This window comes from Acomys russatus, chromosome 21 (assembly GCF_903995435.1).
Source record: "Acomys russatus chromosome 21, mAcoRus1.1, whole genome shotgun sequence".
Classification (NCBI taxonomy): Eukaryota; Metazoa; Chordata; class Mammalia; order Rodentia; family Muridae; genus Acomys; species Acomys russatus.
Genome location: NC_067157.1, coordinates 57,216,819 through 57,240,885, shown reverse-complemented (window position 1 = coordinate 57,240,885; position 24,067 = coordinate 57,216,819). Strand labels below are relative to the sequence as shown.

Below are 24,067 nucleotides of genomic sequence, written 5' to 3'. Positions count from 1 at the left end.
CTAGGGTTTGCCTTGTGCTCTAGCAGGGGTGTGGTTTTGCCAGCTGCTGATAGTTTCTGCAAGTGTATGATGTTTGGAATTCTGGGGACTCTTGAGGGGGTTTATGAATGCTAGAGCCCTGAGAGGGGCTGTGGCTGCTGCTGCTGCTGCTGCTGGTGGTTGTAGTTTTGTTGCAGGTTTTCAAGTGGTCATGCACAAGGGAGACAAGAAGAAATTGAATATCCTGATGGCTAAGATAAAATTTGCCCCAAGGAACTAAAGGCCCCTAATCAGCAAGCAGCCTAACAATCACAAAGCCCCCTTGCCCCTCTATCCTTCTGTTTCTCTCCTACCTAGTGTTGGGGGGTTGGAAGGGTGGAATAGGGTGGAGAGGGTGGGAGAAAGTAAGGAACCCACAAAGTAGCAAACACCAGTTACAAAGGTGAGCCAGCTTGGCGCTGACAGTGAGATATGTTTCACATTGTACATGTGCTAAGGAGGCTGAGCAGGCACATCAGGATCTACATACACCCAAGAGTTCTTGTAGGAAGTGAGCAAAAGGCAGGAAATGCCAAATAAAAGTAGAGACTACCAAAAGAACACAAAACAGGCTCTACCTTGGGGTCACAGACCCTAACATCTGTTTAATGCAGTTTTGGCTCAGGCATCTTGAAAATAATCTGCTCCAAAGAGCAAAGGGCACAAATGTGCCACTCCTGAACCGGCAATGCTGACACATGCAGGCACAGAACGAAGGCAGAATGGAAGCAACAGGGAGGATGGAGATGCTGTGCATCCTCTGTGGATGGGCTGCACCCGTGAGGAAGAACATGGCCTCTACACACCTATCCAACCCAAGCAATGCTGCAAAACTATCCAGACCCACAAAGCCCCACGGTAGCAGGGACTGTGGCTGCAGTCCTCATGGGGACTTTGGAGGGGTGAGTTCTCCTGGTACAGCCAACCACAGGAGGAAGTGATGGAAACCCTCCTGTGGCAGCCGGAGCAAGAGCACATGATGAAAGTCCAACTGAAACCCTCAATTGTGAAACACCGGCTGCACCCCACCTGAAGGAAATCACTATGCTCGACCTGCGCCAGGCAGCGCCCAGGACAGCCAACTGCCACACACAGCACTCTGTGCTCAGTTTCTCTTCAGACTCCTCACCTCACAGAAAAACAGATGATGTGAAAAACACCACATGCATGAGTCACTCATATTAACAGTTGACAGTAATGGCTGCCACGCCTGCAGCCACCTCTGCCAAATCCTGATGCTGAGGGTCTGTGCCTTGGCTTTGGACAGTGGTCTGGAAACAGGCAATTTGGCAGTTGTCTCCACTCTGCCACCCTGGGACTGAATCTGGTGAAGGCTTGTTCTCTGCCCGTCTGGGTGTCATTTCACCCTGGGTCTGCTCACTAGTAGCCGGCTGGTTGGATGCCTATGTGCACTGGCCTGCTTAGCCCAGTGAGGCCACCTTTTATGTTATGTTTATCTTGGGTTTATGCTAATCCTGAGTTCTCAGCATTGCTTCAGCTACCCGGGAAAAGTAAACACAGCTTACACTCGCTGGCTCCATGGTCCTCTGCTCCAGCTTCCTGGTCTATAATTAACTTGCAGTTTTTCACTTAGCTAGGCAAGCGGCACGGGTGTTCGGAGGGCAGACCTGGGGCTTGCACTAATGAGCTGGGAGCAGAGGGCAAATGGAAAGGCAGAGAACCCTCTACCCGGTCCAGCTAACCCTGGTGACCCACACTTCTGTGGTAGATGACACGGTCTGTGCCTGCAGGTCATCAAATAACCAGGGGACAACTGGTGCCTGACAGGTGTTTATTTTAAAAAGGAAGAAATATATGCTGGTAGTTTTAGGGTCACACAGAAGGCAGCAGAAAGCAAAATAAATAAACTGTTGTTTTTTCAGCTGTATCCTAAGGCTGCACCTGGATAAAATCCACAGGCAGGAATCTGATGCCAGTAAATGTTTTTCCCTTTGTCGCTCCTGAAGGTCCATATTGCCAAGGGGCATGGGAGGAGACCCTCTGGCAAAAAGGGCCCTAGAGAACATGGGACTTGAGTGGTTTTCAGATCTGAGACGTTCACCCCACCCAAGTGCACGGGACATGCCTCCATCTTCTCCCTTCTCCCGCTCCAGGTTACCTCCTGCTTGCCTCCTCCCTGCTTCTGTTTTCTCTCAACTGGACAATCACACACTCCTGCTGTGGCTGAACAGCCACCTCATGGTGCAGCAAATCTTTCGGAACCCCTTGAAGCCAGGACCTCTTCCTATCACCATGCTGTAAGCCCCTCCGGGCAGGCTACAAATGCTGCTCATGGCTAGATGAGTTAGCATGAAGGCAGGCTTGTGGCTCCTCTACCATGCAGGATACTCATCAGAGCCCTGGCTGCCATCCCTCCAGGCCCTGCTGGGTGCTGTATGTCAAGGACAGGGTGACAGTAAATGGATTTGGTTCTAGTGACCCAGAAGAGCCTCTTTTAAAGCCAAACAAAGTAAAAACCAGAAGCTGAAACAAAGAACCAAACACACCTCCCTACATTAGTCTAGCCTGAATTACTTTCAAATGATACAGAAATGCCACTTCTTAGTACAGGAGTTCAATATCTCTATGTTTGCACTGAAGGGACTTGGTTCCCCAGAGACAGAGAGGCCAAGGCAAGCTCAGGGCCTAGAGTAGTCTATGGAATGTGTATGTGGCTGCCAAAAGGCTGCACAGACCTAGCCTTCTACAGCCCACACTAGGCCAGCTTTGACCCAGTGTGGTGATTAGCTCTAACTGTCATCACCTAGGAAGATAAGTCTCAATGAGGACACTGGCCTGGCCTGTGGAAGACTGTCCTAATTTGTAGGAACCAGCCCGACTGGGCTGCCTGCCTGTCTTGATGCTTCATGTCCTGTTTCTAGCAGCTTCCATGTCTGTGTTTATTTTGGTTAGCTAGTCATGTTTACTGCTCTGAGAATGTGCCCCTCCTATCCTCGAGACTTTTCCTCCTGTGTGCAATCACCTCTTGAGGGATTTCACCTGGGAGGAGGATTCCTGTTTTGCTGCCTATAAGAAGGCTCTTTGGAACTCTGAAGCAAAGGAGAATAATAAACCACTGCTTCGGCTGCTGCTCTCTTAGCACAAAGGACCCACCGAGTTAGAGAGAGAGAGAGAGAGAGAGAGAGAGAGAGAGAGAGAGCGAGAGAGAGAGAGAAGAGCGAGAGGGAGAGAGAGAGAGCAGAGAGAGAGAGCGATGAGGAGAGAGAGAGAGAGAGAGAGAGAGAGAGAGAGAGAGAGAGAGAGAGAGAGAGAGAGAGAGAGAGAGAGTGTGTGTGTGTGTGTGTGTGTATGAGTTACCTCAACTTGGTACCGCGGGCGCCACACTAATTAACATAATTGACGAGGGAAGACACAATCCACCATATGTGGCACCATGCCCTAGGCAGGGAGTCCTGAACTGTATCCGGAGTTGAGACACCCAGCTGTGCACAAGCACAGAAGCAAGCCAGGACATGGCCTGTGCACTTTCTCCACACCCTTGACTGTAGATACGTCACCAACTGGCTCCAGTTCCCATGGACTTGACTTCCCAGCTGTAACCTAGAACTGTGAGGCAAAACAAACACCTGACCCTCTAAGTTGCTTTTTCCCTCAATTATTTCACCACAACATAAACAAAAGAACACTGGGTTCCAGACTCATCTGCAGCTCAAATCCTAGGACCCTCATTATATAGATCCTGCGGCCAGTGTCTGCTCTAGGATGCCCTTAGACTGCCATTCACCGAAGTTCCTTCTCAGCCAGATCCCCCCTGAGGGGGTGCTACCTGGGCCACCACCTGTGGGCACGGCTGGGGACTTCCACCAGGACTCCCACCCCAGCCCCTCCCTGCCCGCCCTCCCTGACTCACCAAGCCCCTTTCTACTCCCCAGCAGGGTCTCTGGAAGGAGGGCTGAGCACCTCAGAGAGGAGAATGGGAAGTAGGAATAGGGGATGCCATGCGGCAGAGGGAACCACGGTGTGTCCCCTACCAGAGACTGGAGAAGCCACCCCTAGGCCTGGCTTCCACACCCCATATGCATGCTGCGCTGATCATAGGGTAACGTGAGGCCTACTGTGAGTGAGGCCAGTCTGTGGGCCAGTCTCCACAGAGGCGTCTCCTCAAGCACAGGCTGAACGGGAGCTGCGGGGCCTGTTGGTGGACAGAGGTGGAGGTTTTGCTTTGCTTCTGCAATATCCTGTCCTCTTTGGCTTTGCAGGGACAGTCCCGATTTTTTTTTTTTTTTAATGTGCTCTCTGAACACTTGCTAGGGAGACACAGGCACGCTGACATTCTGCCTGCTTTCCTCTGACCTTCCCTGGGAGAAGCCTCACTCAAAGGAGCTCTGTAACTAGAATGGCAGAGCCCAGAGACCACACCCCCCTCGTCTTGCCTGGTGTGGATGGAGCTCAGGGAACAAGGGGCTGGAGCAACCCCCTTGACATGCCCCCCCTTGACACCCTCCCCCCAGTGTGGGCTGTTTTAACCCTGGGCTGTTATTTTGTCCTCTGAGGTAAGCTGAGTGAGGACATAAAAGGGGAGGGGGAGGGCGGAGTGGAGAGTGAACTTTACACTTAACACACTTTCTGCTTCAGCTTCTCTGTGTTTTTGCAGTGCTGGGGGCGGGGCCCAGGACCTTAAGTACGCTGGCCAAGCGCTCTGCCACTGAGCTACACCCAGCCTGATGTGTAAATATTCTGTTAACAAGTTCCCTGGGATTCATTTAACATAAAGTCCCACCTATGAGGACACTGTATGACATCATGGATATGGGGAGGTATGCCATGACGGAGGGGGAGAGCCCAGCAGGCTATCAGATGTAAGTCATCCTGAAAGCCTGTCTGTCATTGGTGTGCCTTCTCCCTCAGCAAAAGCGAGCATTAGCACGGCTGGGGCAGGTGCAAGGCGATGGATGCTGAGGATCCAATAGGCAGGGGTACTAGTGAGGATTTAGGACTGACAGCAGGAGCTCACCAGTTTGCACCTCTCTGGGAAGCTGGCCATCTTGAGCATGCTCACCCACAGGTGCAGAGTCTTGGTTTGTCTTAGACTCCTAGTGCAGACAGAGGCCATGCTCACAAACAGCTGCAGTGCTCCCTTCACCCTCTCCTTGCCCTGTGTGTATAGTGGAGACCGCCACATGCAACTTACATTCCAGTCTATGGTGACAAAGAAAGGATGTCGTTTGATCTCCTCCACTCCATCGATGCCAGCACCTGCCACAACACAGTACAGAATATTCATCAGTGCAAAAGCCCAAGGCCATGGGTTACCTCTGACTGCTACTAACACAGCGGTGTGACGGATGAGAGGGCACGCTGCAGGGCAAATTCTGGCTTGGTCTTTTTCAGAGAAGAAATCTCGCACTTGCTTATAGCCTCAGAGCCCAAGAAGCCTTCAATCGACTCCAGGGCTTGTGGTAGGGATGCACTGTGAAGCAGGAGTGCTGAAGGAAAGGGTGTCAAGGTCCAGGTGCCAGAGAGGAGCAGGTGGCTGTCCCAGTCGCAGACCATCTTTACAGCATGCAGAACACAGCATCAGGCCAGGTTCCCAGGACTTGAGAAAGCACAGCAGGGCCAGAGGGTGCCGTGTAGAGCACCTGACCAGGCTGCTGTACCATTTACCAGGAGAAAGAAACTTCTCAAAAAAGGAAAAGGAGATTGGATAGGACCAAGTAGTGGGGCATGGTACCTGGCCTGGGGTCCCCTCTACCACACCCAACCCTTGCATAATGGTCAGATGTCAGCTGGAGATAGTTTGTGGGTCTCTGATCTGTCCAACCATCGCATCTACCTAACACCCCCTCTTACTTTCATTATATCAAATCCTAAGCTGTGTGCTGCAGGGATTGGCAGGGGACAGGGGGTGTCTGTTGATGTGAGATCACTCTGTGTTAATCAGCGCCAGAGCCAGCCTAGGGTGAATGAGGAGTTCCGGGGGAGCAGTGTGAGTGTGTTCAAGTGGCAATGTCCCCCCACAGCCACCTAATGTGAACCTGAGTGCTGGGGGTAGGGGGTGGGGTGGTGAGGGGACTCGCTGTGCCTTCTGTTCAGCCATTCTTTAACTGTGACGCTTCTGAGTAAGGACTATCACTTAAAAGCCATGCCCCAGGAGCTTGTGCTTTCCCCAGGACTGTAAGGCAGGCAAGGAACCCAGGCGCTGCTGCCATGAGTCAGAGACAGAGCCGGTCTTAGCCAGCTAGGAATGGAATCACAGAAGTCTTGTCGGTGCTTGACCGAGAGGAGGAAATGAGTGCCTTCCCCACCCCCACCCCATCCATGTTGCACCCTGACCTCCTCCTGAATCCAAGGCTTGATGGCTCTGGTCAAAATCAGACGGTCCTCTTGAGTCTGCCCCAACTCAGTTCAGGAAGCTCCTGGAACCCTAGAGGGGGCTCCTTTGTGAGTCAGCTCCGAAAAGGACACTGTGAAGGGCAGCACAAGGCCACCTGGAGATGCTGTGGTGACCTGTCCTGGCTGGAGTCCCTGGCTCATGCTCAGACCCCCTGGTTCTCTGCTCTGCTCACAGCAGGGGGACAGACCACCTCCCACCTCGCATGGTGCTTGGAAAGATCCCAGTGGGCTGGTCACACCAGGTTCTATGTATCAGTCTGAGTTGTTTGGTTGCTGCCATAGTTTGATAGGAAAACACACAAGTAAAGGAGCCAGGGGAAGGGCTCAGGCTCAGGGGTCCCATGTCCACATGAGGCAGTATCAGGGGTTCCTTTGGGGACATGCAGCACACATCCCTCCTGTGTCCCCTACAAAGCGGTCACTTCCAGATGAGCAACTCAGGCTAATGTAGGTCGTGTCACCTGCTCCAGGCCACATCTGGAACCATAGAAAGGAGTTGTGACACCCTTTCTGAGGTCTCCACCCATGTGCCCAGATCTGACCCAGATTTTTACTTCAGACCCCCAGGTGGAGGCTCCTGCTTTAGAGGATCTGTGTCCCTTGCTGTAGCCCAAACCACAGCACCAGTGCTTTGAGTTCCTAGCACCCGGTGTCCTTCCCTTGAGGGGTTCTCTGCTGTTGAAGTAACCTCGAGAACTGGTGGCCTGACTTCCAAAGCTGCCCTCCTGGGCCACTGTCCCTCACTCCTTTGACGAGGCCCAGAACTCCAGACTCAAGAGGCCTGGTGATGAATATCACCCACCATCCCAGGCCTCAGCATGCACACCGGTCTAGGAGGCCTGCCTTGCCTCTGCTAGAAGGACCTCCTACACACCGTAAGAACAACCAGGCACACGCGTGGGGAAGCTGGTGTTGGTGTGTGTGAATCCGCTCTGCCACTCTCCCCCCACCTCAGTCTCCTCTGCAATTAGAATCCGGCACCGAGATTCAGTTTTGCAGTCTCTGCTGAAAGAGTTGATATTTTGACTATTGCTCAAAAACTATACACATTGCTGGAAGATTCTGGAAGGTTTCTGCATCCAGGTCTTTAAAGCTGCAGTGACCTTTAGAGAACAAACTCAGTCATTCTCCCTCATGCTAGTCTTCTCCTCTCCTGAAACCTTTTAAGAGAGTGGTGGATTTGGCTTCCCCTTTACCTAGACTGAACACATTTGACGAATAGCAGGCAGAGTTCCGGGCGGGGAGACTGGGAATGTGTCTGTGCTGACATGAGAGTCAGAGATGCGATGTTACAGGATCTTGGCCAAACACTACTCAAGCCTCCCCGTTCCGGGAGGATGCCTGCAAATCATCTCCTGTCACGGGCACTGACATGACCTCGGAGTGAGACCAGCAGGCAGAATAGAGGACCACGTGTCTCTCTTTAGACTGGCAGGCAGAATGGAGGACCATGTGCCTGTTTTTGACATGGTGACATCTTGAAGCATGGGTCTCTGGGCCCACCTTTTTATACTTGGTTAAAGGCATGAAGCACAGAGTTGAGACCCATACTATCCTGGGAACGGACTCTCTCTGTCTCCCATGTTTAGCCAGGTCTTCTTCACATGTGAATACCCTCCTCCACTGCGTCCATTGCACCAGGGACTTACAAGTCCAGCCAACTCTTCCCAAGAAGTTTTGTCTGATGAAAAGATTCTCACTGGTTTTCTTTTGAAAATGGCAATTCCTAGCTCCTCTGCAATGGTCACATTTGTTGTCTTTTTAGAGCTGCACGGACTCCCAAGATTCTCCTGGAAACACCCAGAGTACACTCTGCTGGCGGCTTGCCTTCCTCACCTCCTGTGACTTCAGCTATCTGTCTCTATGGAACCACCTGGAGAGCCGTCCAGGACTGACAGACATATGAGCCCTGCCTTTTATTTCTTAGTCACTTACATGCTATTTGCTCATCATTTCCGTCCATTGAAATCTCACCCATTTGATGTTAACAGCCTTTGCCTGATCAGTGTGTATTGTGCAGAACTGCTGGGCAGCGTGTGTATGTGTGTGCGTGCGTGTGCGTGTGCGTGTGTATGCATGCATGTGTGCTTATCCTATCATTAGATAGCCCTAGTCTCCTTGAGTTCTTGAGAGATCCCTGGTGCTGCTTCTCAGCTGACTACCTTCACATAAACGCTCGGGTTATTTGTGTAGTTTGAAGAAGCCATCAAAGGTTGGTGCATGACACCCGAGGACACAAGTTGGTAGCACTGCTTGTGGAACCTGGGATGACAGTGTCTGCCATCTGTCTAGATCACCTCTGGACAGGAAACAGAATGGAGACACAGAAGCCCTGTGTGAACCTGAGCAGGGCTCAGCAGCTGTTCTAGACTATTCTTGCTGTTCAGTGTGATGAGGACCACTCACTTGCCAAGTTGTTGGTGTTCATCCCACCTCTAACTCCTTGCTGACCTCGCCTCAGGCTCCCAGGTGAGAACTTCTGGGCCCTCCGGGAGAGGATGCAGCTGCTCATTAGGGCGAATGGAACTCTGCTCGCTTTGGAAAGACCAGGGAGCAGATTAATAGGGTTGATGTTCCTTGTCACTCATCTGGGAGGAAAACCAATCTCTGCAAATGCTGGGTCAGGGTGGCAAGATGCAGCCAGGGCTCTGTGGAGAGGTGGACACTGCCCAAGCTCCCACCAGGACAGAGACTTACACCTGAGGAATGGCAAACATGCCCAGCAGACCAAGCAGCCACAGCTAAGAGCCTGAGTCTGCTATCTTTCTCCAGAGGGTTCCGAGTCTGGAAAGTCCACATAGAATTCTGCAGGGTGAGTCCCATGCCCTCTTCTCCATCATCGGGGTAACAGGGCTGGCCTGAGCCCCTGCCATGCTTTCTTGACTTTTAACCTCTCTGAGCTGCTAGGTCTGAGCTGAATCCTTTGTGGCACAGGCGAGGGTTCCTGGAAGGCAGCCCGGACAGTAATTTCCATGGCATCTGCCAAAGATGGGTCCTGACTCCCTCAGCCCATGCAGGCATGTGGAACTGTCCCCACAAGGCTGCTGTGTCCTCTGGCCCTCAGGGCCTTGTCATGCCCAGCACCACTGAGGGGACTCAGCATATTCAACAGTTAGTATGGCTATAAACGGCAGGTGGAGGCTTCCATGTAGCACAGAGCGAGTCAGTCAGCCAGGGAAAAGGCTGTGAGGTAGAGATGATTCAGGCCTGGGACAGCTCAGGATGAAGGGCAACACAGAGAGTTGGCTTCTCTGAGACATCCTGTACACCGTGGTACCCCTCCATAGGCCCTGTACGGCCACACTCAATCTACGTGATACAGGGCAGTGTTTCCTACGTGCCGGGCACTGTTCTGTCCCTGTGAAGCACCTGACAACTCTGAAGAACACACGGTTGTTCTCAGTTCACAGATAAGCAGGCAAGCAGGCAGAGAGGTTGAGCTATGGGCTGGAAGTTGCACAGTTAAGCAGAGACCAGGCACGGGTCATAGCTGAGGATCTGCCCCTGCCCCCTGCACCCTGGCAGCAAGGCATCTATGTGCACCCCAAGCTGTGTTTTTTGTATGTCACCCCACAAGTCCTGATAATGAGGACCATCTGCCAGATCTGGGAAGATCCCCAAGCCCAGCATATGAATGAGGGGCTCGAATGAGACCCTCCTAGATCATGCTCTGCACATACACCTGTCCTTCATGACACTACTGTCCTCATCATCTGCCCAAGTATAGCAAGGAAGAGTCAGGAAAGCCAGAATGCTGGCTTGGACCATCAGTGTAACATGTTGGGGCTCAGGAAATGAACCTCAAAGTGAAGCCCTGGAGGACAAAGTTCCTCTGGCCTCTCTCATACACTTGTCTCTCACCAGCTTCTCTTTCTGGAGCAACACTCGCCTCCATAGGATGCAGAAAAGCCAGGGCCCCTTTCTTCCAAAGGCAAGAGATAACCAAATAGCTACCACTACGCTTGCCTACCTTTCCAGGCCAGAGCCAGGCACAGATATGCTGACCACTCATATGGCGTTGGGTCCCAGGACACTTGTTCAAGAGATGAGGTCCTGGGAGTGGGATGTAGGCTGGGGGAGCCTGTGGCAAGCCTTGCTGAGCCCCTGTGTCTCCTCCACTGTTCTGTGCTCTCTCTCAGCCCCATTTTTGTGGGCTGTGCTATTTCACCAAACCCAAGGGCAAGGGGAACCTTCCTGGTGTCATTGAGTCTTCACCCGAAGACCCTCGTGCTGGGTACAAGTGTGACTGAGCACATTAGCTACACATTCTCCTGTTCCCCTGGCTGCTACGGGTGCCAGCGTGGCCCTCAGGATGGGCAGAGGGGACTGTGGGCACCACCATATAGGCAGTACCAAGGCTGAGGTGGGCCAGTGTGCCTCAGAGTCTAAATGCTGACTATTTCCTTTCAAAAGAGATCCCTGCTTTAAAAACATTTTTAAAAATATAAAAATAATATGTGCTTACTGCCTAGAGAGCCAGCCTACTAAGGAGCATGAGGCAGAAGGGGTGCCCCCTCCTGGCCACCTAGGAAATGCGCATATCTGTGTGTGTCTTTGGAAACCTGTCTCCTACCCTTGCATCTCATGCAGACTGGCCATCCTGGGCTGCTGTGTGCAGTTTACTCAGCTCTGTTTTCCCTTTGAACTGAAGCATCCATCAGGCCATATCACGCAGGCATAGCATCTCTCTGCTGGACCACAGCTGCAGTCCAGGTACCTAGTGTGTGGTGGAAGCCTTCCTCAGGACACCTGTCGTGTCTGAAGGGTGCAGTCCCCATGCTGGAGCTGGCTGGATAAAGGTCATGGGCTTTCCCTATTCAGCTGGACTTACTGTGGGATAACTTCAGACCAGCATCCCAGGGTGCCATCCATTCACTGAGACCCTGCCAAGGTCAACACATCTCTACCCTCATCCAAATCTGTGAGTATAAAAGGACCAGAGCTCTGTGTCTTATCTCAACACACTCAAAACAGAAACAGGTATGAAGACTTTCTCAGGAAGCAAGAAGTCTGTGATCACAACTGCCTCGCGAGACAGGAAGTCTGCTAACAAACCGAAGTCCTCACCGGATGCCTTTGGAGCTGATAAGTACAATCTCAAAATAACACAAGTCTGTTAAGGCTAGAATTTTATATAATTATCTTTCTTCTGTTTTTCTAAGCATTCCTATCTTTTATGCCCATTTTTTGTACAGAACAAAAGTGTGTACAATATAAGGAAAACAAATAAATTGAGATTTCCAACCAATTCAGCAAGTGCAATCATGGTGAAAGTTCAGGGGCTTCTACACAGGGAAAGAGGAAAAAGGAAATCTTGTTGCAAATTAAGTTGAACAGAATTCATTTGCAAGTATAGCAGACCCATAAGAACTCAGAGACAGCCCAACCTCAGAGAGCACTCCCCCAAAGACCCCAAGGGCGTGACTGTGTTCTGTTGTCTCACAGTTAATCAGACACCAATGCTTGGCTCCAACTTAGGGCTCTCAACAGGATACTGACATCTGACTTGGCTCTTGATGCCAAAGCCCCCTTGGAAGTGGCTGTCAGCCCTCATGATATTTTTTGCACAGGAGAAAGCTGTGTCCAAAGTACTGTGGCTCCCAAGTGGGACCTACCCCTGCTTTGAGGCTTCCAACATGGAGTTCCTGCAGTTCCCTGATGTCCTAAGAAGTGTTTATAAAAACGCCAGATATAATGGGTCCTCAAACCTCATGGTTGCACAAGGGTCCCACGATTGAGATAAGGACCCAGCATGCCTCCCTGGAGAGGAGAGAGAAGTCAGGAGGGACCTCAGAAAATGACCCGCTGACTTCATTTCCCACACAGCCAGGTCAGGCCCAGCGCTCACTTATGGATGGACACAGAAGCTCAAGCAGCGAGAGATCTTGCTTTCCACCATCTGTGGCCCAACTAAAAGGAAGAACCCTGACTTATGCTTTGGGAGACCCTTACACGTGCTGGAGTGGACAGGGGGACAAGTGGAGGAGGCGTCCTGGGCCCTCACTCAACGCTGGTCTCTCATCCTGGAAGCTGAGAGGGGCAGGAGCACTGATTCCTACACTCTGGAGCTGAAATGCAATGCTGACAAAACGGGACAAGCATGGTCCTTTTCAGCTGCTAAGAGCCAGGGCCATAAGTAAGAGTGAACCATGCGGCCACAGGGAAGAACCACAGGTGAGGCATCCCCATGTCTGAGGAGAAGAGATGGCAAGCAAAGGCTGCTGCTAGGTGGTGGGCACTGCCACACCACGCTGCGCGGAGCTCAGAGAGGAACTCCTCAGGGGCAGACGCTGAACCAGTATGGTAAGCGCATGAAAGTTCCTGGTGGAGAAACGCTTAGTGAGCAGAGCCTCCCTGAGCACAGCCAGGAGCAGCACATTCTGGCATGGATGGTGCCCCAGCCTGTACCCCAGCCTGGAAGCAGACACTGTGCAGCCCAGTGGGACTCAGACACTGTGATCAGGGTCTCCTCTGCTGCACCCCTTGATGAGGATGACGGAGAACGTTGGGTTGGACGCTCAGCTGGGTTCCACACCAGCAGCCATTGGCCTCTACAGCTCAGCTTCTCCTCAGTGTCGAATCACGATGCCTTTTCCCATTCACTCAGCACCGGCAAGCGCTCTCCCAGGCCTCCACAGCTCAGCCGCCCAGGTCTGAGGTGAGCGCATGGCAGACCTGCCTTCACCAAGCTTGACTTGCTGGACCCTCTGCTGACCCTGGGGCTGCTAATGAAGCCTGCTTCCTCAGCCCTCTTTATGTTACTCCAACCAACACACCCCCATTTTCCCGCCTCTCTTCTACTCAGAGACCAAGTTCTATACGCAAGAAGTAAAGGCAAGCTTCGAGGGGATTCTCAGAAAAGCTTTCCTGACTAAAAGGACACAAGCACTTGCTCAATCCGTTTCCCCCTCCTCCTCCCTTCTGTATGGATGGTACAATCTGGAGCGGTTGTAGCTACTTTGTGGCCACAAAGCAGCCAAGCAGGAGAATGAAAAAGCAAAGTCACAGAGGACAGAACACTAAAACAGCAGGAGGGCCCAGGCTGCCAGGAAACACCCGCAAAGTACATGGCCCACCAGGGGAGAGGCAAGCTACAACCTGAAATATGTTCTTTGCAGACCAAAGCTACTATTGCAGACGACTCCCTGTTTCTGTTTCTGTTTGTGTGCTTGTGTTTTCGTTGTTGTTGTTGTTGTTGTTGTTGTTTCTCAAGGCAGGGTTTCTCTGTGTAGCCCTGGCTGCCCTAGAACTCGCTCTGTAGACCAGATTGACTTCGAACTCAGAGACCTACCTACCTCTGCCTCCTCAGTGTTGGGATTAAAGGCCTGCACCACCACTGTCCTCCCTGATGCCTCCCTAGTTATAGGTGGATTAGGCAGTTCTTTGATCGGATTTTCTGAGGGTGACTGCTGGAGCACGGCCTGGTCATTCAGCAGCAGCTGTCACATCTGTCACCATCCTTTAACTGCCTCAGGGTCCATTCACCATGGCTGCACTCACACTGGACAGTGGAGGCCAGTCAGGAAGGAGCACCAGACATGCCTCGGGCTTCCCAGAAAGAACTGGCTGGGGCATTTAGACCTTTAGAAGACGGATGAAGCAGGCCAGGCCTCCAGACATGGTTCTGGGCTTCAGAGCTGTGTGGGAACAACGTGCAACGGCTTCTCCTGCGCTCTGGGTCCTGCAAAGGGATTCAGAAGCCGTGCCTTTGAGGGGCAGGAGTGTTTAGGGACGCTCTGACCCAGCTCCTCTGGAGACCAAGGAACAAGGGTCTCAAATTCAAGGCCTACCCGGGCTGGGGAGTGAGTTCAAAGGCAGCCTGGGTAATTTAGTTAAGACCTGTGATCAAATGGAATAAGAGGGCTTGAGGTGTAGTTCGGTGGTAAAGTGTTTGCCTAGCATGAGCAATGTCCTGGGTGGGATCCTCAGCATCTCAAAGATGATCTGTTCAGAGAGCAAGGGCCCAGCTCTGCGACCAGGGAGGCTCACCTCAGGGCTGCTCTGCCCTGGAGAAAGTGTAGTAAGGGGGCAGTGCTGGGACCAGTGGTCACCTGGGTCCTCCGACATCACAGTGCTCCCGGCCTGAAGATGAGAGCCCCACTGTCCATGCTTCACCATGGGCCATCGGCCCTAACTGTGCATTCCCTATCAGGAACTGAGGAAGAAAGTGAGGCAAGCCCGGCCATTCAGAGCTTTGTTGGGGCCTCAGGCCACATACACGTGAGCCTGGCTTTACTCCATGAGGATGCTCATAACCCGCCCAGGCCCAAGAGAAACCAGTGATTCTTGGTTGAGGTCTCAGGTCTTAGCTGAGATTTGCTTAAGTGACCAAAGACACACGGACAATCTGGCTCAGGGTTTCCTCCCAACGCCGAGGCCAGCACATCTACACCAACAAGCCTACTGTGGCCCTGAGCAGTCCCATCGTGGGTCCTGCTGTCTCATCTCACCACTGGCATCTTGGGACTTTCACTTTCCTGTTGGCCATCTTGGTGAGCTTCTGCCAGGGAAGCCGCTCTGGCCAGCTGGTGAAGAGTGCCAGCTCTTTGACCCACGGGGACAGCCCAGTGGACACGCGGTGGCACGGCAGCTGCACCATGCTCCCCTAGCTTGGTCCTGGAGGTGATTACAGGCTCCACATAGGACAAGGACACTGCCAGTGTCCCTTGTACTTTACACTCTCAGCATCTCCAGCCATTCTTGCTTCCCCAGTGACCTTGCCTGAGTCTGGGACTGAAGGTCATGGGGGAGGACGAACGTGGTGCCAGGAGGCGGTCCGAGGCGACCACAGTTGATGAGTCTCTGACAAGCTCATGAAGTGGAGTTTTGTTTTTTTCCTTGTCCTATCCTACCTTAGCTGGAACTGTCATCTAAGGCAACTTCAGGAGGGAAGAGCTGTGCATGACGTGAGACCTGGCTTAGAAGATGAAGGTGAACCTAATTGTTGAAGTAGCACAGCAGTGGTTTGCACTCCTTATGCCTTACTTGCTGTATACAAAGCCCCTCACCCTAGGAAGTGGGGCAGTGCTTTTAATAGTAACTTTATTTTCTTAATCACTGAAAGATTGCAAGTTACTACACAAGTTCCCTGAGCTGAAGTGGATACATGAGAGCAATTAATTGAGGCCGAGCTTCCTTTGGTGCTGAGCCAGGCAGAAAGGAAAATCTAATTACTTCTTCGAGGATGAAATATTTCCTGCTTCACGTCCTAATGACGTGGTCCAGTCTGTGAGGCTGCAGCCAATGGCCTGTGTGCCTTCTGCTGATCTGTGGAACAAGCAGTCCAGAAGCACGCTGCGCTCACACTGCCACAGACCCTTACCCTGCCCCCTTGTCTCAGTCCATCCCCAAGGCTTCCCAGGCCAAATAGTAAACTCTGTATGGTTAGGGGAGGGTTTAATGCCAAAGTAAACAGGGCTTTGTACATGTTGGTATTTTTAACTTAAGAGGTTACAAATTAGAAGTGACCTTTCAACCATTCTGTCTGTAGTGGTTTTGTGTAGAGAATTTTTTAAAGATCAAATTACGATACCCTGAGAATCGTGTGCCTCTCAGCAATCCTGATAAGAGCGTATGTGTGTGTGGAGGATCGACCACACATGGGTGTTCCCCAGCTTCGGGGACCCTCTGCTTCCTGTGACCCCAGCAAGGCAAAGCACACAGTTCAGTGTGAGTTAGGGTACGAGGAGGTAGTCGTTCATGTTCCCATGGGGAAGGAGAATAGTGACCCCTCACATTCTTAAGAGGGGGCAGTCAATGCATTCCTGCAAGAGGGGGATGTCAAGGGGAGCCTTACCTAACCGGTTGCAGGGGTTCCGTTTGAACAGGGCCCTCAGCAGGCTCTGCGCCTCCACGCTGAGGAACTGCGGCATTCCCAGCTTGGCTCTGGAAGTCAGAATAGGATGAGGTTAGGATGTGGAGGGTAAAGGTCCATGCATCCTCTAGCTCTACGAGGCCATTGTGTGTGCAAGTGGACAGACCCCCAGGTAGACAGGCCCCCAAATGGACAGGCCCCCGGCACCCAGAGCAACAGTGCCAGCACCCGTTATGCCTTAAAACTATGTGAAGGACCAAAGAGCTTCAGCTCCTGGCGTGCAGGTAGGTGTTGACCATTACCAAACTTAAAATGAGAAATTTTCACAACTGCCACTAAATAACCCACTGAAAACACACTGTATACTCAAAACAGCAACACTGGCTCCCTGAACATCAACAGCATTTTCAATGGAAATAATTTTTCAAGCCAAAAAAATTTTTTAACACTAAGGTTTTTTGTTTTTTGTTTTTTAAAGCAAGAGATGTTATTAGTGGGGGAAGGTTGTTAAGTCCCTTCCTGGTACCCTGGGAACAGTGGCTCCCTCTTCTTCCTTGGGTCAAGCTGTAGAACTATGGACGATGTCAGGAAAAGGAGGATCCCAAAGGCCCAGCAGGGATGTTGGACCCTGGTGTCCTCAGACCTTCCTGAGGACCAGGCACTGAGGATGGGCTGACCCGTCAGCTAGGACAGCCACGTGCGGTTGCTGGAGGGACAGCTCCAGCTTCAGTAAAAAGCAAACCAAGTTCCCATCAAGACCCAGGGGACAGAGGTGTTCTCTCAAGAACACAGGGTGGCGCTATGGGCACCACTGGCCGGGTGCACAGGGCATCCCTGGCTGCTCTGGAAGAGCTCTAAGGGAATTCTGAACAATGCAAACCTTTGTGATGTGTGTCCTTGCATTAGAGTTTTCTTCACACATATTTTACCCCACGTGTAAGGGAGGAACTGACAAAGGCTTGGCGTGCAGTTCTTGATGCCTCCCAAATTTAGTAATGTCCCTTTATGTCAGTACTGGTGGTCACAGAGTTATGACTTCTCCCATTGAGCCTGATTTGGGGTTCCCATCTCCCTACTTCTTGCACTTCTCTGATGCTCATACCCAGCTCATCTAGGGCTTTATGGCACGGTGCCAGGAAGGGATCTTGAAAGCACTCTTGTTCTTTAGGTAAGTGAGTCTGCAGGAGAATGAAGCAGAAACAGTTTCAAGCCAAACTGTGCTGACTTCAGCTGGCTGGGGCATGGGTGGCCATGAGCAGGGGCCGCAGGAAGAGCGGAAGCGCTGCCCCTGTGCCCTCCCTGAGGGTGCCTCACATTTTCACCGCATTTGGGAGCCAGCACTGGATAACTGAATGAGCTTATCTCTGTCTGAGCCTGAGAGTTCATCAGAGTTCCCTAGCAGGCCTTCCAGGGCACCAAGGGTCCCACACAGCTGGCATGACTGCAGCCATGATAACTGTGACACGGAGCAGACGGCTCTTCCCCCCAAAGCCAGTGCTCGCACTAAAGCCCAGCTGCCCACCTCCTCTGCTCCTGGGTGAGCTCTGTGCTTTGGAGTAGGTACCCACACTCACTTGAGGATGAGGGACATTGTTTCCTTCCTGTCCTTCCCCTGGAATGGCAGGGACCCTGTGAGCATCTCGAACTGCAGAGAAAAGAGAGCACATGAGTTTGCTCCTTCATCTCCAACCCCCGTCCGTCAGTGTGATAGCAGTCGGATGGTAGGCACTGGAGACCTCGGCCGTCAGGTTCCCCTTCTAGTGTGAAGGACAAACGCAATGTGCGGTGCACCGCACGTGGCTTAGGGACCGCCTTTCCCTGCGGAGAGCTGTAGCAGGAGGAGAGTGAGAGGGTAAGGGGAAGTCAGGGGCGGAGAGAGAACAGGAGGCGCTCATACCGACCCTGCATGCTCTGTAGCTTTGTCTATGATGGCAGCGGTCTGGGTTACAGCTCATTAACAATGTCTGACGGAAACAACATGGCACCAGCAATGTCTCACACAGACTGCCACACACTAAAATAGCACCGGCCAGGAAGGGAGCTGAGATAAGGCGAGGCCCAAGGGCAGCCCTTGTTGATCACAGGTGGCTTATCCTCACAAACAGTGCTGATTCTGTGGGCTCCAGAGGCTGTGGCCTGGGATCTCACACCACTGCCACAGCCGCCGCCGCCGCCACCACCACCACCACCATCATTGTTTTATATAAAAATTAAAGCAATGATAGAATACAAGGTACCAGGTACATACTACGCTATACAGAGTTTATTAGATGAGCATGGGGAAGAGAAGGAAAAGGGGAAGGGGTACCCCAGAAAGAGAGAGAAGAGAGGGAGGTAGAGAAGTAGAGAGAGCTAGAGAGGTACTGAGTGAGAGAGGCACACCCCCATGGCAGGTAAGCAGTGACATCACAGGTAGGCAGACCAAAGAAGAATCCTAACAATCATCACCACCACCACCTCCACCACCATCACCGCCACCATCACCACCACCATCACCACCACCTCCACCATCACCACCACCTCCACCACCATCACCACCACCACCACCACCTCCACCACTACCACCACCTCCACCACCATCACCACCACTTCCACCACCTCCACCACTACCATTGAGAAAATCCTGAGAAACACAAGTACAAAGACCAAAACAATCGCCTCAGTCCCATCATTCAAAAACGCACACTGCACTGACCTCCTACAATATAAACTTTCCATGCTTGCTATAAAATACCTGCGACATCATGGTATACTGGGACAAGTCAATACACAACAAAGTATCAACTGTTGGATGCCTAAGGTTTTGCCAGCTAGGATCCTACTAAAAGTAAACATTAGGCCGGTGGTTCTCAAGCTGTGGGTCCTGACCCCTGGTGGTGATATGACCCTCTCACAAGGGTTATATATCATATTAGATATTTACATTATGATTCATAAAAGTAGCAATATTACAGTTATTTTTATGGTTGGGGTCACCATAACACAAGGAACTGTATGAAAGGGCCACAGTGTTAGGAAGGGTGAGGACCACTGTGTTAGACTGAAAGGTACTTAGAAGTTTCCTAAACTTCAGAAACGTGACAATGCACTAACCTCTCATTGCTGTGAAAAACCACCTGACAAAAGCACTCAAGGAGCAAGTTCCCAGGCAGCCATGTTGGCTGGGAAGGCAGGAGGCAGGAGCGGGGAGACGCTGCTCACACTGTGCCCACTACCAGGAAGCAGGCAGAACAAGTGACGGTGCTTAGTTGGCTCTCCTCTTTCCCTGTCCATGGATGGTACTGTGTGTTCCTCCTCAGGCAAGCCTCTCTACAACGTCCTCACCAACACCCCCAGAAGTGCATCTCCTAGGTGACTCCAGACCTGTCATGTTGACTGTGAGGACCCACCACCACCAATGGGCTCTCAGAGTGGAGTTACAAACTTAGAGAAACAGGGGTGTTACAGGTTTCTAATCATTTTATTACTGTTTGACGGTTTCATACATTTACATAATGAATTTTAGTCATTTCACCTCCTACATAAATATGTCACGAGAGTGGGAGGGAGGCTTGCTAGGAGGAGGTGTCAGCGGATGGAACATGGAATGGGGCGAGGTGGCTGTAGTTTATTAGCATTATCCGTTTTCTCTCTGTAAACCATCTTTCTAAAGCTGTACAAGGCCTTGGCAGTTGAGGTATCTGAGGTCCTCCCTGTCACACTGAACTTGCTGCCTGCCTGTGTGCTGACCAAATCAGCAAGGGCACCAGGGTCCAGATGAGAGTTAAAAATAGACAAGTGTAATGAAAACGGCTAGGAGCTGAGCGGCTGATAAATAGGAGGAACATTCATAAGCTGATTCTAGAAATTACCATGCCAAAACAGGCGGCCAGGAGGGGAACTCTGGCTGTGTAGTTCTTCCTGGGAGTCTATTCATAGCGCTCATGAAATCCCACTTCCAAGAGCTAGCTTGACTGTGTAGGATGAGAACGCTGGCCGCAAGTCCACATCTGGGTGTCATGGTGCCGCAGGACAATGCGTGGTGGCATTTCTTTAGTGACTTCTTCCTGGCTCACGACGGTGGCTGTGACAACCAGAATCCATGTTCATCTCTCCCCTTTCCTCTCCCCCTCCGTGTGGTTCATTTCTTTGTAGTTCGGCCTGCACAGCAGAGACCAACACAACGCTCACGAAGTGCCTCTTCATGACGTGAGGTGACGATGACACCATCTGCTCTTTCAGCCTCTCTGGCTCTGGGTGATGCTCAGGAAACGGCTGACTTCTGTGTCTCAATTTGGAGCCTGGTGGATGGCTTCCCCGTGATGACACGTGTGCTCCGGTGTTAGACGTCAACATGGTTTTCCGAGCAAAGTTACAGCAGCAAATGTTTGCTTTGGCCCCCACGGGAAACACAGATGCTTGGGCGACACTCTGGGCGGCTCTGTGCGACACTGACCTGCTTCTCCTGGGCAGCTGTGATGCTCCCAGGATGAGGAGCCATGCTTCCCAGCAGCAGTCCTCACAGCCCAGGGAGCAGCTCCAAAGTTAGGAGTTTTGATTGCCATAGCTTTGGGCATCGGTGGCACCTGCATCTAGTCAGAGGCGGGCTTAGGTGAAGTCCTGCCTCAAGGGGGAGCTAAGGAACCCAAGGGCACGGTCAGCTTGAGATGAGGTGTGAGCTCCTCGTAGCAGCGTGAGAAGATTCTTCAGAAGAGAAATCTTTACAGGAGTCTACAAATTCTTTTTAAAAAGCCAAGTTTAGCTGGGTATGGTGGCGCATGCCTTTAATTCCAGCACTCAGGAGGCAGAGGCAGGCAGATCGCTGTGAGTTCGAGGCCAGCCTGGTCTACAAAGCGAGTCTAGGACAGCCAAGGCTACACAGAGAAACCCTGTCTCGAAAAACCAAGGCAGGGGGGAAGCCAAATTTGATCTGAAAACTGACAAAGACAAAATTCCCCTATGCCACAGGAACCTGAAGTAACAGCAGAACCAGCTCAGGGTTTACGGCCACAAGGACTTCTATGTGGGGAGAGGCCTGGGCTCCCAGGGCCTAGTCACTGACCTGGCAGGCCCTGGCCACGGCACAGGCTGGAGACAGGTGGGTCTGTTTTCTGATGGTCCACAGGCCATGCAGGTGACAAAGCCTATACTGAGGCACAGAGTCAGTGTCCACAGCAAAAACCCAGGTTACAATAGAAAGCTGGGAGACGGCGGGACCCTTGACAGACTGGCTCCTGACTAAGGTCTGCATGTAGCAGGGCTTGGAGCTGAGTTTAGCAGGGCTTTTGAGTGGGTCTTAGCTGGCTCTGGGTCTTCCTCCTTCAGCATTTCTGAGCAACGCACAGTGTGTTCTAGATCAGCAACCTCTTGGTGAGACGACCCTTTCACGGGGTCGCTTATCAGGTATGTACATTACTATTCATAACAGTAGCAGAATTACAGTTATGAGGTAGCAACGAAATAATCTTATGGTTGGAGTCACCACAACATGAGGAACTGTATTAAAGGGACGCGGCGTCAGCAAGGTTGAGGACCACGGTTGTAGATGGTGACCCCTCAAGGTGCTTCTAAACTGACCTAACCACTGTAGTCAATAGACGGCTCGGCACTCAGACATGGTCCTCGGCTCTTGCATCACTTGGAAGCCAGGCCCTGGTCTATGGGTTTATGACCAGCACGCACACCTCCCCAGGCCATCTTAGAGGCCGGCCTGCTTAGGTTTTCTAGCTCCTCATTTCAACTGAGGGGCTCAGGGTTCCTTAATAAAGCACCTTGTAAAGACAGTCGCCCCCAGACGTTCCTTCAGCAGGTAGCAGGGTTCAGCAATGTTGCCCAAGGCCCATGTCCAACTTCATTGGAGAGCTGGGGAGTAACTCTGATGCCACCCGGGAACCTTGGCTGCCACAGTCAAGCCTCCTAAGCGAAGCTGGTCATCGCGTGAACACAGACGACTGCCTGGGCAAGACAGAGGGGAGGTGGGTATGAGGAACCGCCGTGCGTGCTTTTCAGCCTTGACTTTCATCGCTGTCCTGCTGCATTTGGAGATCGGGGGTTCAGATAAAACATGAGGGTGTCTCAGGAACCCTCAAGTGGTGTGTGGCCTTTTACTGTGGCACATGACGTGGTGTTCACTTTGTGCTTTGTGAGTAACGGTGCTACCAGCACTTCTCCGATTGTCCCAAGGCAGGGGATGCACGGTCCTTCTGACTAAGATGGAAGGCCCTTCAGGCTGACTCTTCTCCCCGAGCCATGATGAAACCCCCAGCAGAAAGAATTTGAGGAGCCTGGTTACTCTCTGCTACCAACTTCGGTGGATTTAAACCTACCTAGGAGACATATTCCCGAGTGTGTCTACAATGGTGTTTCCGGAGAGTCTGAGGAAGGAAGGCCCACTTGGGCGTGGGTGGCACCGTCTTGTGGTCAGGTCCTGGACTGAGAAAGCCAGCTGAACACCAGCGTTCACCCCTCTTTATTTCCTGGCTGTACTGCCAAGGCTCCTGCCACCACAGTCAGAGCCATTCTGGCTGCCAAGCCTCCCTGCGCAGGGCAGACTTCACCTCACATTGAGAGCCACGGCAAACCCTTGCTTCCTTAGCTGCTCTTGTCAGAGCAACAGGGAAAGTTGCTGACCCGTACAGGGAGAGAGGGTCTGTCTTGTCTTTCACACTGAGAAGGTTGCAGCGGTCCCATCAGGGAAGAGGTGGTGGTGGTAGGGCCTGTTCACATCTGGTCAGATCAGGAAACACCGACTGATGATTGCTGGTGAATGTTCTTCCATTTTATTCAGTCCTAGACCCCAGCCCACAGATGCTTCCGCCCACACTCAGGTCCAGCTATCCTCCCTCAGGGCCTATAGAAAAGCCCCACAGACATGCCAAAGTGTGCCTGATCGCTGCGCTAGACACTATTTTATCCAGTCAAGAATCATCCAACAATGGAGCTGCTGAGGAAGACAACGGAGCTGTTGAGGAGGACCGTCCCCTACGTATGAGAACCTGAACACCTTCCTGGTAGGTACGTGTGGCAGCCACTGCACTCAGCACACCTTTGTGGGCAAGACCTAGCTGCTTGCCTCAGCTTTGCAAAGCCCGGACACAGGGAGCCCCAGGGCCAGGTAACAACGATTGAGGGCCATGTGTGGAGGGGCCCTGTCCTTGTGTTCATGTTGTCCCTGTGAAGCAGATTTGGACACCAGGGAGGCTGGGGAGGTGACATGGCATCTGAGCTGGAGGAAGGTTTACAATACTCAGTGACAGAAGAGAGAGGCATTGTGTCAATGCTGCAGAGAGGGAGGCGGGGGAGACGGGATAGTGTGAAGTCAGGAGAGGTACCCAGAGGGAGTTCTTGCTCAGGCCTATCTGGGAAAGCTCCCTGGGAAGACTTACTACCAGGAGCCAGGCGGGCTGGCCCCTCGTTTGTACCCACATCAGTCGCCCTGCCAGATAGCACAGAAGTCCACAAACTCCGTCACAAGACCACAGTCTCTCTGCAGCACCACTGGCCAGACCATTTGCCACGATAGCGGGTGGAACCATGGGGAAGCCTGGACATGCAGCAGGACCAGCCTGAGTTTCCAGGAGTGCGGGGGGCTGCAGGGACAGGACCACCCCTGACCTACAGCCCAGAGGCAGCAGAGATTTCAGACCTTTCAAAAGTTTACTTGTGCAAACATCCCTGTTGTTTTAAAATTATTGTTATTATTAGTACGGCCTAATAATGTTTACCATGTGTATTATCTGTAGGCCCGACTAGCAATCAATTAAGACACTGACACCTGTTATATTTTAAAATAGCCTTAGTTAACCTGGGGCAGAGCAGACGTTAATCCTCTAAACTACTTCCCATAATGGGGCAGGCATCCCATGCCATCTGCTTCTAATAATTTCTATCAAGCTACCTCCC

General features: G+C 52.0%; 1 protein-coding gene across 1 annotated transcript in view; it reads right to left on the bottom strand.

The window, feature by feature from the left end:
* Nucleotides 1-24,067, bottom strand: part of Rps6ka2 (ribosomal protein S6 kinase A2) — a 140,744-nt gene that overhangs the window by 28,809 nt on the left and 87,868 nt on the right. Inside the window, exons 9-11 of the mRNA XM_051164213.1 lie at nt 17,761-17,831; nt 16,169-16,257; nt 5,171-5,235 (exon numbers count right to left, since the gene is read on the bottom strand). Coding sequence (XP_051020170.1) covers nt 5,171-5,235; nt 16,169-16,257; nt 17,761-17,831 — 225 coding nt within the window. The remainder of the gene's footprint in view (nt 1-5,170; nt 5,236-16,168; nt 16,258-17,760; nt 17,832-24,067) is intronic.